The 14398-nt window shown below is 46.3% G+C and overlaps 1 protein-coding gene across 1 annotated transcript in view; it reads left to right on the top strand.

The window, feature by feature from the left end:
- LOC141088899 (uncharacterized) overlaps positions 1-14150 on the top strand; it is a 55759-nt gene extending 41609 nt beyond the window's left edge. The window contains exons 3-4 of the mRNA XM_073575122.1: positions 12605-13527; positions 13632-14150. Coding sequence (XP_073431223.1) covers positions 12605-13527; positions 13632-14094 — 1386 coding nt within the window. The 3' untranslated portion in view covers positions 14095-14150. The remainder of the gene's footprint in view (positions 1-12604; positions 13528-13631) is intronic.
- Positions 14151-14398: the final 248 nt, after the last annotated feature.

Below are 14398 nucleotides of genomic sequence, written 5' to 3'. Positions count from 1 at the left end.
AACGGGGAGAACATAGAAACTCCTTGCAGATGTTGTCCTAGGTGAGATTTGAACCCAGCACCCCAGCGCTGCAGTGCTAACCATTGAGCTACCGTGCCGCCACATTTTTCAGGTTTCGGAACTGTAACTGAGCAACTTTGAGTTTCAGCTCCTTCCAAAGATTTTCTATTGGGTCCACATCTGGAGACTGGCTAGGCCACGCCAGCACCTTGAAATGCTTCTTATGGAGCCACTCCTTAGTTGCCCTGGCTGTGTATTTTGGATCATTGTCATGCTGGAAGCCCCATCCATGACTCATCTTCAATGCTCTTACTGAGGGAAGAAGGTTGTTCTTGCAATACACGACCCCATCCATCCTCCTTTCTATAGGGTGCAATTGTCCTGTCCCCTTTGCAGAAAAACACTGCCAAAGTATGATGTTTCTCCCACCATGCTTCATGGTTGGGATGTGTTCTTTGGGTTTTACTCATCATTCTTCTTCCTCCAAAAACGGCGAGTGGAGTTGACACAAAAAAGTTCTATTTTAGTCTCAACTGACCACATGACTTTCTCCCATGCCTCCTTTTGATAATCTAGATGGTCATTATTAAACTTCAAACGTGCCTGGACATGTGCTGGTGTGAGCAGGGGAACTTGCATGCCTGGCAGGATTTTAATCCATGACTCTATAGTGTGTTACCAATCGTAATGTTTGAGACTGTAGTCCGAGCTCTCTTCAGGTCATTGACCAGGTCCTCCCGTGTAGTTCTGGGCTGATTCCTGACCTTTCTCAGAATCATGCTTACCCCATAAGGCGAGAGCTTGCATGGGACCCCAGACCGAGGAAGAATGACAGTGTGTTTCTTGCATTTTCTAATAATTGTGCCAACAATTTTTCCCTTTTTGCCTTTTGTCATGTAGCCCATCCTAGCCTTGTGGGGGTCTACAATGTTATCCCTGGCGTCCTTAGACAGCTTTTTGTTCTTGGCCATGGTGGAGAGGTTGAAGTTTGATTGTGTGCATCGACAGGTGTCTTTTATAAAGGTAACAAGTTCAAACTCAAACAGGTGCAATTAATACAAGTAATGAGTGCACAGTGGGAGGGCTTCTTAAAGAAAAAAGTGTCTGCGAAAACCAGAATTCTTGCTGGTTGGTAGGTGATCAAATACTATATTACATGCAATAAAATGCAATTTAATTATTTAAAAATCATACAATATGATTTCCTGTTTTTATTTTTAAAATCTGTCTCTCACAGTTGAATTGTGCTTACAATAAAAACTACAGACCCTCTCCATTCTTAATAGGTGGGAAAACTTGCGAAATCGTCAGTGCATCAAATACATATTTACCTCACTGTATATCCCCAATCCTGGCATATGTGTTTCTTATCCTGGACCCCATCCTGGTATATACTGTATACTGCTCAAAAAAATAAAGGGAACACTATTCCATTTGCAACAGGATGTTTGTGTTCCCTTTATTTCTTTGAGCAGTATATATCTCCCAACCACTGTGACCTCGATCGTTAAGCCCATGGTTGTGAGGAAACTGTTTCACAAATGTAATAATTTGGACTTGCATACATTTTTATATAATACTGTTCCACATTTTTAAATAATTTTTCTGATAAATTACAATGACAAATCTTTCAGATACTCTAATTATGTCTGATCAGGAGGGTTTGACTCCTGAGACTCTCCCCCAACTTTCTTGAAAACAAATGGCCTCCTTCACGTTTATTATTACAGACACTGTGCAGCTTTTTTCTAGGGAGCAGCACTGCAGACTTAAGGTCCCGTTACATTTAGCGATGCACCAGCGATCCCGACAACGATACGACCCGGTCAGGATCGCTGCTGCATCGATAAATGGTCGCTAGTGAGCTGCCAAACAGGCAGATCTCACCAGCAATGCAGTGATGCTTGGCGGTCGTTACTTACCTGTCAGACGGCAGCGATGATGACGTCTTCCGCCTGGTGTCTCAATATGGAAGCTGCTGCTGGTACCAACCTATTGCACGGTACCACCAGCGGAACACTGTCACACCACACACACACACTCACTCTCACACACACTCACACTCTCACACTCTGATTCTCACACTCACACGCAGCCTCTTGCAAGGTACCACCAGTGAAACACCTTCACAACACACACTCAATCAAACTCTCACACTCACACACTCTCACACACACTCTCACACACTCACACACACACTCACACTCACAAGCAGTCTCTTGTGCGGTACCACCAGCAGAACACCGTCGCACTGTGCCTGTGCGAATTCCACACAGACACAGTGAATCATTCAACTGATCCCGGCGGTAGATGTACAACCTGTCTACAGGCAGAGGAAGCAGGTCACATTAAAGGGGTTTTCCCCCAAACAAAAGTTCATTTTAAAAATTGCCTGTATCTGACCGTGTACGGAGCATACCACATCTCCTGGGCAGCGGAGGAAGCAAAAGACAATACTGACATTACAGCAGGGGATCACAGAGGATTCATTTTGTGAGGTAAAATATTTCACTGACTGTTTTTAAACAATATTTTACCTCACAAAATGTATCCTCTGCGATCTCCTGCTGTAATGTCAGTATTGTCTTTTGCTTCCTCCCCTGCCCAGGAGCTGTGGTATGGTCTGTACACGGTCAGACACAGGGGTGAGAGAGACAAAGCACAGGGGGGAGACATCTCAAACGGGACAGCATATGAGGTGACAACACAGCACAGGAAGGAGAGAGACAGCAGACAAGGGGGATAGCACATGGAGTGGACAGGTCAAATAAGAGAGCACAGACAGGAGAAGTCAGCACATGGGGAAAGAGAGAGTGGATAGGTGGGTGAGCACATGGGGGGAGAGATTCTCAATGCTGTAAAGACTGCCCCAATTGTGACATTACCGCCTCCTGATGCGATAACATCGGGCCTCCATCTGGTACAGATAATGAATGGAAAATGTTTAAGAACATCCTAAATAGGTATTGTAAGAGATTTATGCCTTGTAGGAATAAAAGGGCAAGAAATAGGAAAAACCCAAGGTGGCTAAACAAAGAAGTAAGAGGGACAATTAACAGTAAAAAGAAAGCATTTAAACTACTAAAGCAAAATTACATAGTTGAAGCTCTAAAATATAATAGGGAGAAAAATACTTTATCTAAAAAACTAATTAAAGCTGCCAAAAAGGAACCAGAGAAGCACATTGCTAAGGAGAGTAAAACTAATCCCAAATTGTTTTTCAACTATATCAATAGTAAGAGAATCAAAAGTGTAAGTGTAGGCCCCTTAAAAAATTGTGAGGAAACAATGGTTGCAGATGACGAGGAAAAAGCTAATATATTAAACACCTTCTTCTCCACGGTATTCACGGTGGAAAATGAAATGCTAGATGAAATGCCCAGAGACAAAGAAAACCGTATATTAAGGGTCACCAATCTAACCCAAGAAGAGGTGCGAAACCGGCCAAATAAGTTTAAAATAGATAAATCTCCGGATCCTGATGGCAAACACCTACGAGTACTAAGAGAACTAAGTAATGTACTAGACAAGATATTATTTCTTATATTTAGGGACTCTATAGCGACAGGGTCTGTTCCACAGGACTGGCGCATAGCAAATGTGGTACCAATATTCAAAAAGGGCTCTAAAAGTGAACCTGGAAATTATAGGCCAGTAAGTATAACCTCTATTGTTGGTAAATATTTGAAGGGTTTCTGAGGGATATTATTCTGGATTATCTCAATGGGAATAACTGTTTAACTCCATATCAGCATGGGTTTATGAGGAATCGCTCCTGCCAAACCAATCTAATCAGCTTTTATGAAGAGGTAAGCTATAGACTGGACCAAGGTGAGTAATTGGATGTGGTATATCTTGATTTTTCCAAAGCGTTTGATACCGTGCCACACAAGAGGTTGATACACAAAATGAGAATGTTGGGTCTGGGGGAAAATGTGTGTAAATGGGTAACTGGCTTAGTGATAGAAAGCAGAGGGTGCTTATAAATGGTATATTTTCTAACTGGGTCGCTGTGACCAGTGGGATACCGCAGGGTTGGTGTTGGGACCTATTCTCTTCAACATATTTATTAACGAACTGGTTGAAGGTTTACACAGTAAAATATCGGTATTTGCAGATGATACAAAACTATGTAAAGAAGTCAATACAAAAGAAGATAGTATTCTGCTACAGATGGCCTTGGATAAGTTGGAAATTTGGGCCAAAAGATGGCAGATGCGGTTTAACATTGATAAATGTAAGGTTATACACATGGAAAGAAGGAATCAATATCATCATTACACACTGAACAGGAAACCACTGGGTAAATCTGACATGAAAAAGAACTTGGGGATCCTAGTTAATGATAACCCTACCTGGAGCAGCCAGTGCCAGGCAGCGGCTGCCAAGGCAAACAGGATCATGGGGTGCATTAAAAGAGGTCTGGATACACATGATGAGAGCATTATACTGTCTCTGTACAAATCCCTGGTTAGACCGCACACGGAGTACTGTGTACAGTTTTGGGCACCGGTGCTCAGGAAGGATATAATGGAACTAGAGTGAGTACAAAGGAGGGCAACAAAATTAATAAAGGGGATGGGGGAGCTACAATACTCAGAGAGATTAGCAAAATTAGGATTATGTAGTCTAGAAAAAAAGACGACTGAGGGGTGATCTAATAACCATGTATAAGTATATAAGGGGACAATACAAATATCTCTCCGAGAATCTGTTTATACCAAGGAAGGTGACGGTCACAAGGGGGCATTCTCTGAGTCTGGAGGAGGTTTTTCCACCAACGTAGAAGAGGATTCTTTACTTTTAGGGCAGTGAGAATCTGGAATTCCTTGCCTGAGGAGGTGGTGATGGCAAACTCAGTCAAGTGGTTCAAGAGAAGCCTTGGTCTCTTCCTAGAGTGTAACAATATTGTATCTTACAGTTATTAGGTTCTTTAGAAGGACGTAGATCTGGGGATTTAGTCTGATGGAATATAGGCCGAACTGGATGGACAAATGTCTTTTTTCGGCCTTGCTAGCTATGTTACTATGGACAGACCTTGTCACATACTCCTCCATCAGTAGCCATTGTGAGAACAGGAGATCTGTCCAGTCTGCGAGGAAGACTACACTAACAAGTGCAGGATGAACTTGTAATACTTACATATTAATAAACCTCACAAAATCACAAAAGAAAGATTAACCCATTAACATTAGAAGCTATTAGAACCTATTTCCCAGTAAGACTGTGTTTTTCCATCTGTACTCCTTGCACACACATTTTGTAAATGGTCAGGATTTCTACCACAGTAACTATTTATGTTCAATGTTTTTGTAGGTTTGTGTGCAATAGTTAAGGAAGGAAAAGTCTAGTTTGCAAGAACCAAAATTTACACATTTAACCACATAAGCATGGAGGAACACATATGTTTCTTTCTTGGTTTTCTTATTGTTTTTTTGAGGCTATGTGCACACGTAGCGTTTTAAAACGCTTACTAAAAACCGGACTCCTTCCCAGAAATCGCGCGTTTTTTTCCGCGCGATTTCACCGCGATTATGATCGCGATTTTGCCGCGATTTTCGCGTGCGATATTCAAGCACTTTCCAAGCGATTTGAAGCATCGCTTGGAAAGTTATTGACAGGTTGGTCACACTCGTCAAACATAGTGTTTGACAAGTGTGAGCAGGCTTTTACTATTGAGGCCGCCTATGCGGCCTCAATAGTAAAAGATAGGATGTTAAAATGCTAAAAAAAAATAAAAAATAAAAAAATCGGTGTATATTTACCTTCCGGCGTCCCGCGCTGCATTCCCGGGCCTCAGCGTTCCCAGTAATGCCTTGTGAGACCTGTGATGAGGTAGTCTCGCGTTGCTATAGCGATCTCGCGAGACCGCTAGAGTCACGCGAGACTACGTCATCACAGGTCCTTGCCGCAAGGCATTACTGGGAACGCTTAGGCCGGGAATGCATCGCAGGACGCCGGAAGGTAAATATACCCCGATTTTTTATTTTTTATTCTTTTTTTACAGGGGTATGGTACCCAGGGCCTGGAGGACAGTCTCCTCTCCTCCACACCGTGGGTACCAACCGCACATGAGACGCTTAACTTCCCGCATGGTGGGCATAGCCACATGCGGGAAGTAAGCGATTCTCATGCATTCCTATGGGTGCGGAATCGCGGCAATTCTTTGCGATTCCGCACAAAGAATGAGCATGCTGCGATTTTTTCCGCGATGCGATTCCGCCGCGGAAAAAAGCGCAGCATTAGCACAGCATGTGCGGAATGCCATAGGAATGCATGGGGGGGCGTTCTGTACACGATTTTTAAGCGTTTTCGCGCAGAAAATCGCGGCAAAAACGCTTAAAAATCGCTACGTGTGCACACAGCCTTAAAGATTGTGGTGTACAAACAAAAAGTGGGAAGAAAATCAGATGTTTACAGTGTGGGGTGATGCTGTCTCTTCTGGAATGTGCAGCATGAAACCTCTGTATAAATAAATAATGACACAAGAAATAATATTTACATATAGAAATGGAGCCTGTTCTCCTTATCTGTGGCTATATCCGTATGCTGTGCATTCAGTCTCACACTGATTACTGCATAGAAATCTTGATTTAGTATTTTATCAGCACTAACAGCATAGAGGTACATCACGAGTAGAGTTGAGCGATACCGTCCGATACTTCAAAGTATCGGATCGGAATGGATCGGCCGATCTTTAAAAAAAGTATCGGTATCGCCGATTCCGATACCGGAAGTCCCATTCAAGTCTATGGGACTTCCGGTATCGGAATAAGAAAAACCCTGTTTTTGCCTTGTACAGCCTCTCTGGGGTCTGTACGGGCCTTTCGGGGGGCTGTGCCGGCCTGCCGGTGGTCTGTGCAGGCTCCGGTGGGCTGTGCCGGCCTGCCGGGGGGCTGTGCCGGCCTGCCGGTGGTCTGTGCAGGCTCCGGGGGGCTGTGCCGGCCTGCCGGTGGTCTGTGCAGGCTTCGGGGGTCTGTGCAGGCATCGTCCGATGGGTCTGTGCACCCTGTGGGGGTCTGTACCGGCCTGCCGGGGGGCTGTGCCGGCCTGCCGGGGGGCTGTGCTGATGTCCGGGGGTCTGTGCAAGCATCGTCCGATGGGACTACAAGTCCCATCTGGCGATGCCTGCTACCATGACAGTGATTGACACATTAGCCAATGATGGGACAGTAGTAGTCCCATCATCCGGCTAATGTGTTAAATGTTAAAAAAAAAAAAAATACTACATACATACTACATGCATGCTACATACATACTACATGCTACATACATACTACATGCTACATACATACTACATGCATGCTACATGCATGCTACATACATACTGCATGCTACATACATACTACATACATACTACATACATACTACATACATACTACATGCATGCTACATGCATGCTACATACATACTACATGCTACATACATACCACATACATACTACATACATACTACATGCTACATACATACTACATATATACTACATGCATGCTACATACATACTACATATATACTACATGCATGCTACATACATACTGCATGCTACATGCATGCTACATACATACTACATACATACTACATGCTACATACATACCACATATATACTACATACATACAATACATTCATACAATACATACATAGACATACAGTACATATAACATAGAGTAACATACTTACCAATACTTGTCACATTGTTCCCCGACGCCATTGTCTTTTCCGGAATAAATATTAACATAACAAACCACAAAAATACTCACCCACGATCCGAAGCAGTCCACGAGTGTGTCCCACGACGATCTTGGGTAGAGAACTGCAGCATCAGCTGTTGCTGCCGTTCTCTACGGGCTGCAGGAATCCAATGACGGAAGGTAGGTATCCTTCCGCACTGTATTCCTCCGCCACTTAAAAAAAAAAAGTCCCTAGTCTCACTTTATGCCATTGCTTTATGCCATTTTTTTTTTTTTTTAACATTTAACACATTAGCCGGATGATGGGACTACTACTGTCCCATCATTGGCTAATGTGTCAATCACTGTCATGGTAGCAGGCATCGCCAGATGGGACTTGTAGTCCCATCGGACGATGCTTGCACAGACCCCCGGACATCAGCACAGCCCCCCGGCAGGCCGGCACAGCCCCCCGGCAGGCCGGTACAGACCCCCACAGGGTGCACAGACCACCGGCAGGCCGGCACAGCCCCCCGGCAGGCCGGTACAGACCCCCACAGGGTGCACAGACCACCGGCAGGCCGGCACAGCCCCCCGGCAGGCCGGTACAGACCCCCACAGGGTGCACAGACCACCGGCAGGCCGGCACAGCCCCCCGGCAGGCCGGTACCGACCCCGGGCAGTCCACACAGCCCCCCGGCAGGCCGGCAGAGACCCCCGGAAGGCCCGAAATGACGGCGCATCATGATGCGCACACACCGCGCATCATGATGACGTCAGGCCGTCAATCAACTTTGAACTTCCGATTCCGATGCCGAATTCCGATATTGAAAAAATATCGGAAGTCGGTATCGGAATTCCGATACAGCAAGTATCGGCCGATACCCGATACTTGCGGTATCGGAATGCTCAACACTAATCACGAGTAATATGGAGACTACCATACCAATTTCTGCCTTGTCTGTTGTAAACCTGAAGAGTAGACGCTCTCCTGCAGGGAGGGCCGTATTTAGAGTTTGTGCTGCCCTAGGCACTTTTCGTGCTACCTCCCCCCATTGGCGAGTATGACTAATGCAGACAATGTCAGCAGTGACTTAGGATACTTTCACATCAGCGATTTTTGCCATCCGACAGTTTTCCCGCATCTGCCGCGTAATGAATCACTTACGGCAACACTGCGTCTGGCCTCATTCATTCCCTATGGGACTTGCGGACATGTGCGGCACTTGCGGTTTTGCCGCAATTTGGCAAATGCAGTACTTGCAGCAACGGAAAAAAAATGCTGCTAGCAATGTATTTTTGTCTCATCGCAAATGCAAAACTGCAAGTGCTGCCAGAGGTGTATCTAGGCCTTCTGGCACCTGGGGCAAGAACTCGGTTCGGCGCCCCCCCCCATGCAATTTGCACACTTTTTCATGTACCGACGAGCTGCTCTCCCTAATGCTCTCAATGTCCAGTGAAAAACTGAAAGAAGTAGAAGAGAAGCTCGTTGTCACAGGACCATAAGTATGAACATCGCAAATGAGTGAATTGTCCATGTGATGACTACTGGAACCTGCAGAGCTGAATCCTGACATTGCAGCTTCTGAATTCTCACAACGAATGCACTGCACACTTTTAGGATTCTCCCGTACCGGTGGCAAGAGTACACGGTCATGTCAGCACAAGCATGTGAGTTATATACTTCTGGCCAGATTCCTACTAGACGTGCCCAGCCTTGCTCCGTTCATTTTCATTGAGTGAGGCCACACATGTCTAGTCAGCACGTGACCGCATTTATGTAAATTACCAGCACAAGAGAATCCTAACAGCGTTCAGTGAGCACTGTGAGAATTCAGAAGTCTGCAGTCACATAGAATAACTGCAGACTCATCACCGACCTGGTCAGCCCCTTTAATGCTCCTAACAAATAAAAACATGAGAATAAGTCAGTATCACAAATAATATTTACATCCAGCTACCTTATAGATGACTTTGTCTCTTTAGTCGTCCTCCTTCCTTTCTTCTTCTTGTCCAGACCCCATGATGAGTTTTCTCATCCACATCTGGTCTTTGCAGACTTCCATCTTCTCCCATCTTCTGCACCAACTCTCCACGTGATGCCCTTAAAGATAGAAGTGTCATCATAATGCTCCTAAATAAAAATATCTGCAATATACTGTCGCCTCACACTATTCCCCTCCCTCCTCATACTGTCTCCTCTAACATCCCCCTGTTCACCATACTGTCTCCTCATATATTTACCCCCTCACTCTCTATACTGTCTGCTCACAGATATCCCTGACTCCCCATACTGTGTCTGCACACATCCCATCACCCTCACTCCCCATACTGTGTCCACATACACTTTTCCATCGCTACTCATACTGTGTCCACATACATTTACCCGTTCGCTCTCCATACTGTCTGCACCCATTCCCCATACTGTTTCCTCATACATGCCCTCATACATACTCTTCATTTTCTGTCCTCAAGTCTCCCCACACATTAAATCCCCCCATCCTCACTCTAAATCATCCCACACACATTACATACCCCCATCCCAACTCCAAATCCCCACACACATTAATGTACACCCCCCACTCCAAATCCCCCACACACATTATGTACCCCCCCACTCCAAATCCCCTCATCTCCCATCTTCGGTGGTTTCTTCAGCTCCAAAGTGAAGCACACTTACCACCAGTGTTAGCTCTGGGCGCCGGCGAGTGACGTCAGCAGCGTGATCACATGACCTGATCACGCTACTGGCGTTGCTCTGACCTGGTGGTCAGAGCTTCAATAGTATTGGCATCTGGACAGACACTAGTACAAATGATCCCTGGGAGCAGGTGCACTGCAGCTTCTCTGCCGGCTGTCAGCTTGACTGCCGGCGCAGAGAACTGCCGACTCCCAGTCTGGAAGGTGGCAGAATGCAGCCGCTGTCATGATCCAGTGTTGGATCTGGCGGTATTAAATGCATTAAGTGAACTTTTTTTCCTTTGGTTCCAAAGTGTGTCGTGATAGCCCCCGGTGGCCATTAGAATTATCACACGTGGTGTCGTTCATTCTAAGTTGCCCGGTGGTGGGGAATGGTATCGCACCTTAGGTTTAGGTTAATGTTCTCTTAATTATGGATCAGGTGTGACACCCTATAAAGGTGTGCTCAGGGTATGCAATCATTGTTGGTGATAGTTGTTCATCTGCAACCAACCTTGGTGGTGGAAGGAGCTGAAGAGAGTGCTCAGCTCAATCTGAGTCCTGGTGTGGAAGGAGTCACAGAAGGGAATTCTTGGCAGCTATTCAGGAGGAAGGCTGCAGTCTGTCGCTGGACTCTGTGCTGGAGCTTTAGCACAGAGAGAGCTAAGTTTTCTGTTTCCCCTGTTTGTGACTTTCCTTATGTGTGTTCTAGTGCAGTGGTGGGATTAGTCTCCGCACCGACCTATTCCCTAGTGAGGGTTTAGGTTTAGGGCGAGCTAGGGTATTTAGGCACGCGTGCGGCGACAGGTGAGGAGCCTGTATAGGGAATGTTAGGAGTGTAGGGACTCTGGCTCAGGGGAGCTGAGGAGGTCTCCACGTCCCCCATTCCCTATCGCAGGGCCCACCACTGTAATTGTTCCCTGTGTTTACCCTTATTCTTTAAATTTGCCAGCTGGAGGCGGGGTATCCAGTTCTACGTGTATTTCTTAAATTCGCCAGCTGGAGGCGGTGTATCCGGCTGCACGTCCCATTATTCTTTAAATTCGCCCTGCTGGAGGCGCTGTATCCAGGATCACGTGTGTCATAAATTCGCCCTGCTGGAGACGCTGTGTCCAGTCACACGTGATCATTACAGCCGCCAGGGGAGACACTGCGGACTACCGCATTAGGTGGCCCGACTGCGCCCCCTGCCGGCTGACCCCCCCCAAGATACGCCTCTGAGTGCCGCACATGTCCGCAAGTAGCCATCACTACCTGTCCCTGCACCTTGCTAGCTCATCCCTAAGTTCACACGGGGCGTTTTTGCTGTTTTTTCTGCAGCAAAACCTGATTTCTTGGCAGGAAAGAAGCTGCAGCAAAAACGCAGGTTTAGGCTGGTTTCACATTTGCGTTTTTTTGCGCTTGAAAAAAACGCATACGTGCGCATGCGTTTTTCCCCTATATTTAACATGGGTGCGCATACCTGCGCGCTGGCATGCGCACGTATGCGATTTTCATGAGCTGCGTTTTTTTGGGGTGTGCGTTTGTATTTTACAGACGCTACATGTTGCATTTTTTGGTCCTGCAAAAAAGCGCATGCGCACGTTTTGCGCTAAAAATGGCCATTATAGCCTATGGATGCGCATACGTGCGCACTGGCATGCGCATGTATGCGTTTTTTTAGCGCTGCGTTTTTTTGGTGGTGTCCACTTGTTGTACTAGTTATAAACTTCTAAAGTAAAAAAAAAAAGTCTATATAAAGGAGGTGCCTGCCAAAACTCTGCCACTACTACACTGACAGATTGGAGAGCAGACAGTCACCAAGGAACCCATCTTCTCAGCGTCAAGAATGTGAGTATATTACATTATATGCCTGTCCTTTTAAATTATGTATGTACTAATGATTTTTATTATTTTTACATGCAGCATGTCTTCAGAATCCGAATATTCCCCATCGCGGCAGGAATTGGCGCAAGCAGACCGTGAGGTGATTATTTTCGTGCATCTGGTAAGTATATCTGCTGCTACTCCAAATCTCTTACGTTTTTTTCAACTTTTTTAAGGCATCATCATCATCATCTTCTGCGGACGGGACTAGTGAGGGCGAAGAGCAGGAGCAGAGAAGCCAAGTCCCGGTGGTGATACGGAATGTATGTATCAAATGATTTGTAATGTTCTTTATTTTTTATCTTCTATTTTTACTCTTTTTTATGTTTCTTTTTTTGTAACTTTTTATTCAATTTAAATTTGATTATTCTAATGAATGTGTTTTGTCTAGGTTCCACAACGGGATGAAGACGTCTACCTGGATAATGAGCAGCTCATCAGCCTGGTCCAGGAGCGTGCGCCGTTGTGGGACAGCCGTGACCGGCTGTACAAGGACAATGTGGTGACCCGGCGGCTATGGAATGAGGTGGCCGCAGCGTTGATGGATGGCTGGGACAGCGCCACAGCATCCTCCAAAAAGGCGTTTAGTGAGTATTTCCCTGCTCTGTATTGTGCCGCAGTGACTGTTGTCCTTGACGGCACTGTTGGGTTTCGTGCTAGGTATATTCTAGCAGGAAATCCAACAGTGTCATCGGGCTCTACAGTGACTGCTTTGAGTATTGTATTGCTATATTGTGCCGCAGTGACTGTTGTCCTTGACGGCACTGTTGGGTTTCGTGCTAGGTATATTCTAGCAGGAAACCCAACAGTGTCATCGGGCTCTACAGTGACTGCTTTGAGTATTGTATTGCTATATTGTGCCGCAGTGACTGTTGTCCTTGACAGCACTGTTGGGTTTCGTGCTAGGTATATTCTAGCAGGAAACCCAACAGTGTCATCGGGCTCTACAGTGACTGCTTTGAGTATTGTATTGCTATATTGTGCCGCAGTGACTGTTGTCCTTGATGGCACTGTTGGGTTTCGTGCTAGGTATATTCTAGCAGGAAACCCAACAGTGTCATCGGGCTCTACAGTGACTGCTTTGAGTATTGTATTGCTATATTGTGCCGCAGTGACTGTTGTCCTTGACGGCACTGTTTTTTTTTTCCCAACAGTGGACAAAGTCCGAACACGTTGGCGTTCGATCAAGGACCGCTTCAACAGTGATGTTCGTGCTGAGGGCCAGGTTCGCAGTGGATCTGCGTCAAGGACCAGAACTAGATACCGTCACTATCACGTGTTGCAGTTCCTAAGACCGGTCCTTGCCACGAGATCGTAAGTATTATAAATTTTGGGTTTTTATTAATCTGTGTTTTTCTAATCCACAGCTGATGCTTCTTGTAAAGGCATGGTAGTAATGATTTTCCTTTCTTCCACAGCACCTGGAGCAGCACCCTGCAACCTGGCCCTGGAGCGGTCCTTCCTCGGACGTCCTCTGACCCGTCCCAGCCATCCGACAGCTATGAAGCACCTTGCAGGTCAGCCACACACACAGCTGGTGACCAGGAAGCTGGGCCATCAGGTGTTCCCCTGTCCCAGGTCTCTGCCACTGGTTATGCGGGCACTACCCGCCAGAGGCAGAGGGCCTTGGACAGGAATGTCTTGCCCGAGTTTATGCATTTGAGCGAGGCCTTTAATTCCAGCCTCAAGTCGCTGTCCGACAGAGTTGAAAGCGGTTTTGCACTCATGGAACGTGGTTTTAACCACTTTGAACACCGCTTCAATTCTGTAGAACAGCGCCTTGACCGTCTGGAGGCCGACCTCAACAGACCAGCACACCATTTTTTTTTAGTAAGATTGAAAAGGGCATGGCGGAACACCTTAGTCCTGAGCAACAGCTGAATGTGCTGCAGGCCTGCAACAATGCTTTCTTGCAGGCTATGCAGCATAATCGGTACGGTCAGTGGTGTCATTTCCACCTGTGCCACCATTGACTCGCTTCACCTCACTACCGACTTGTGCTGCATACCACTGCACGGACACCTCTATTCAAAGCCAGGACACCCACCGTTACACCACCACAAGTCTGAGTGCAGCTGGTCACTTCACCGACACCACCATGGCAAGCGCTGCTCCTGTCTGGAGCACCACCGCCACTCCCATGCATGCGTGGAGCTCAGCCACCACTAGGCAAACATGGAACAGC

This window comes from Dendrobates tinctorius, unplaced genomic scaffold (genome assembly GCF_039654945.1).
Source record: "Dendrobates tinctorius isolate UK_male_01 unplaced genomic scaffold, ASM3965494v1 ptg000043l, whole genome shotgun sequence".
Lineage (NCBI taxonomy): Eukaryota > Metazoa > Chordata > Amphibia > Anura > Dendrobatidae > Dendrobates > Dendrobates tinctorius.
This window is presented reverse-complemented; position numbering and strand designations above follow the sequence as displayed.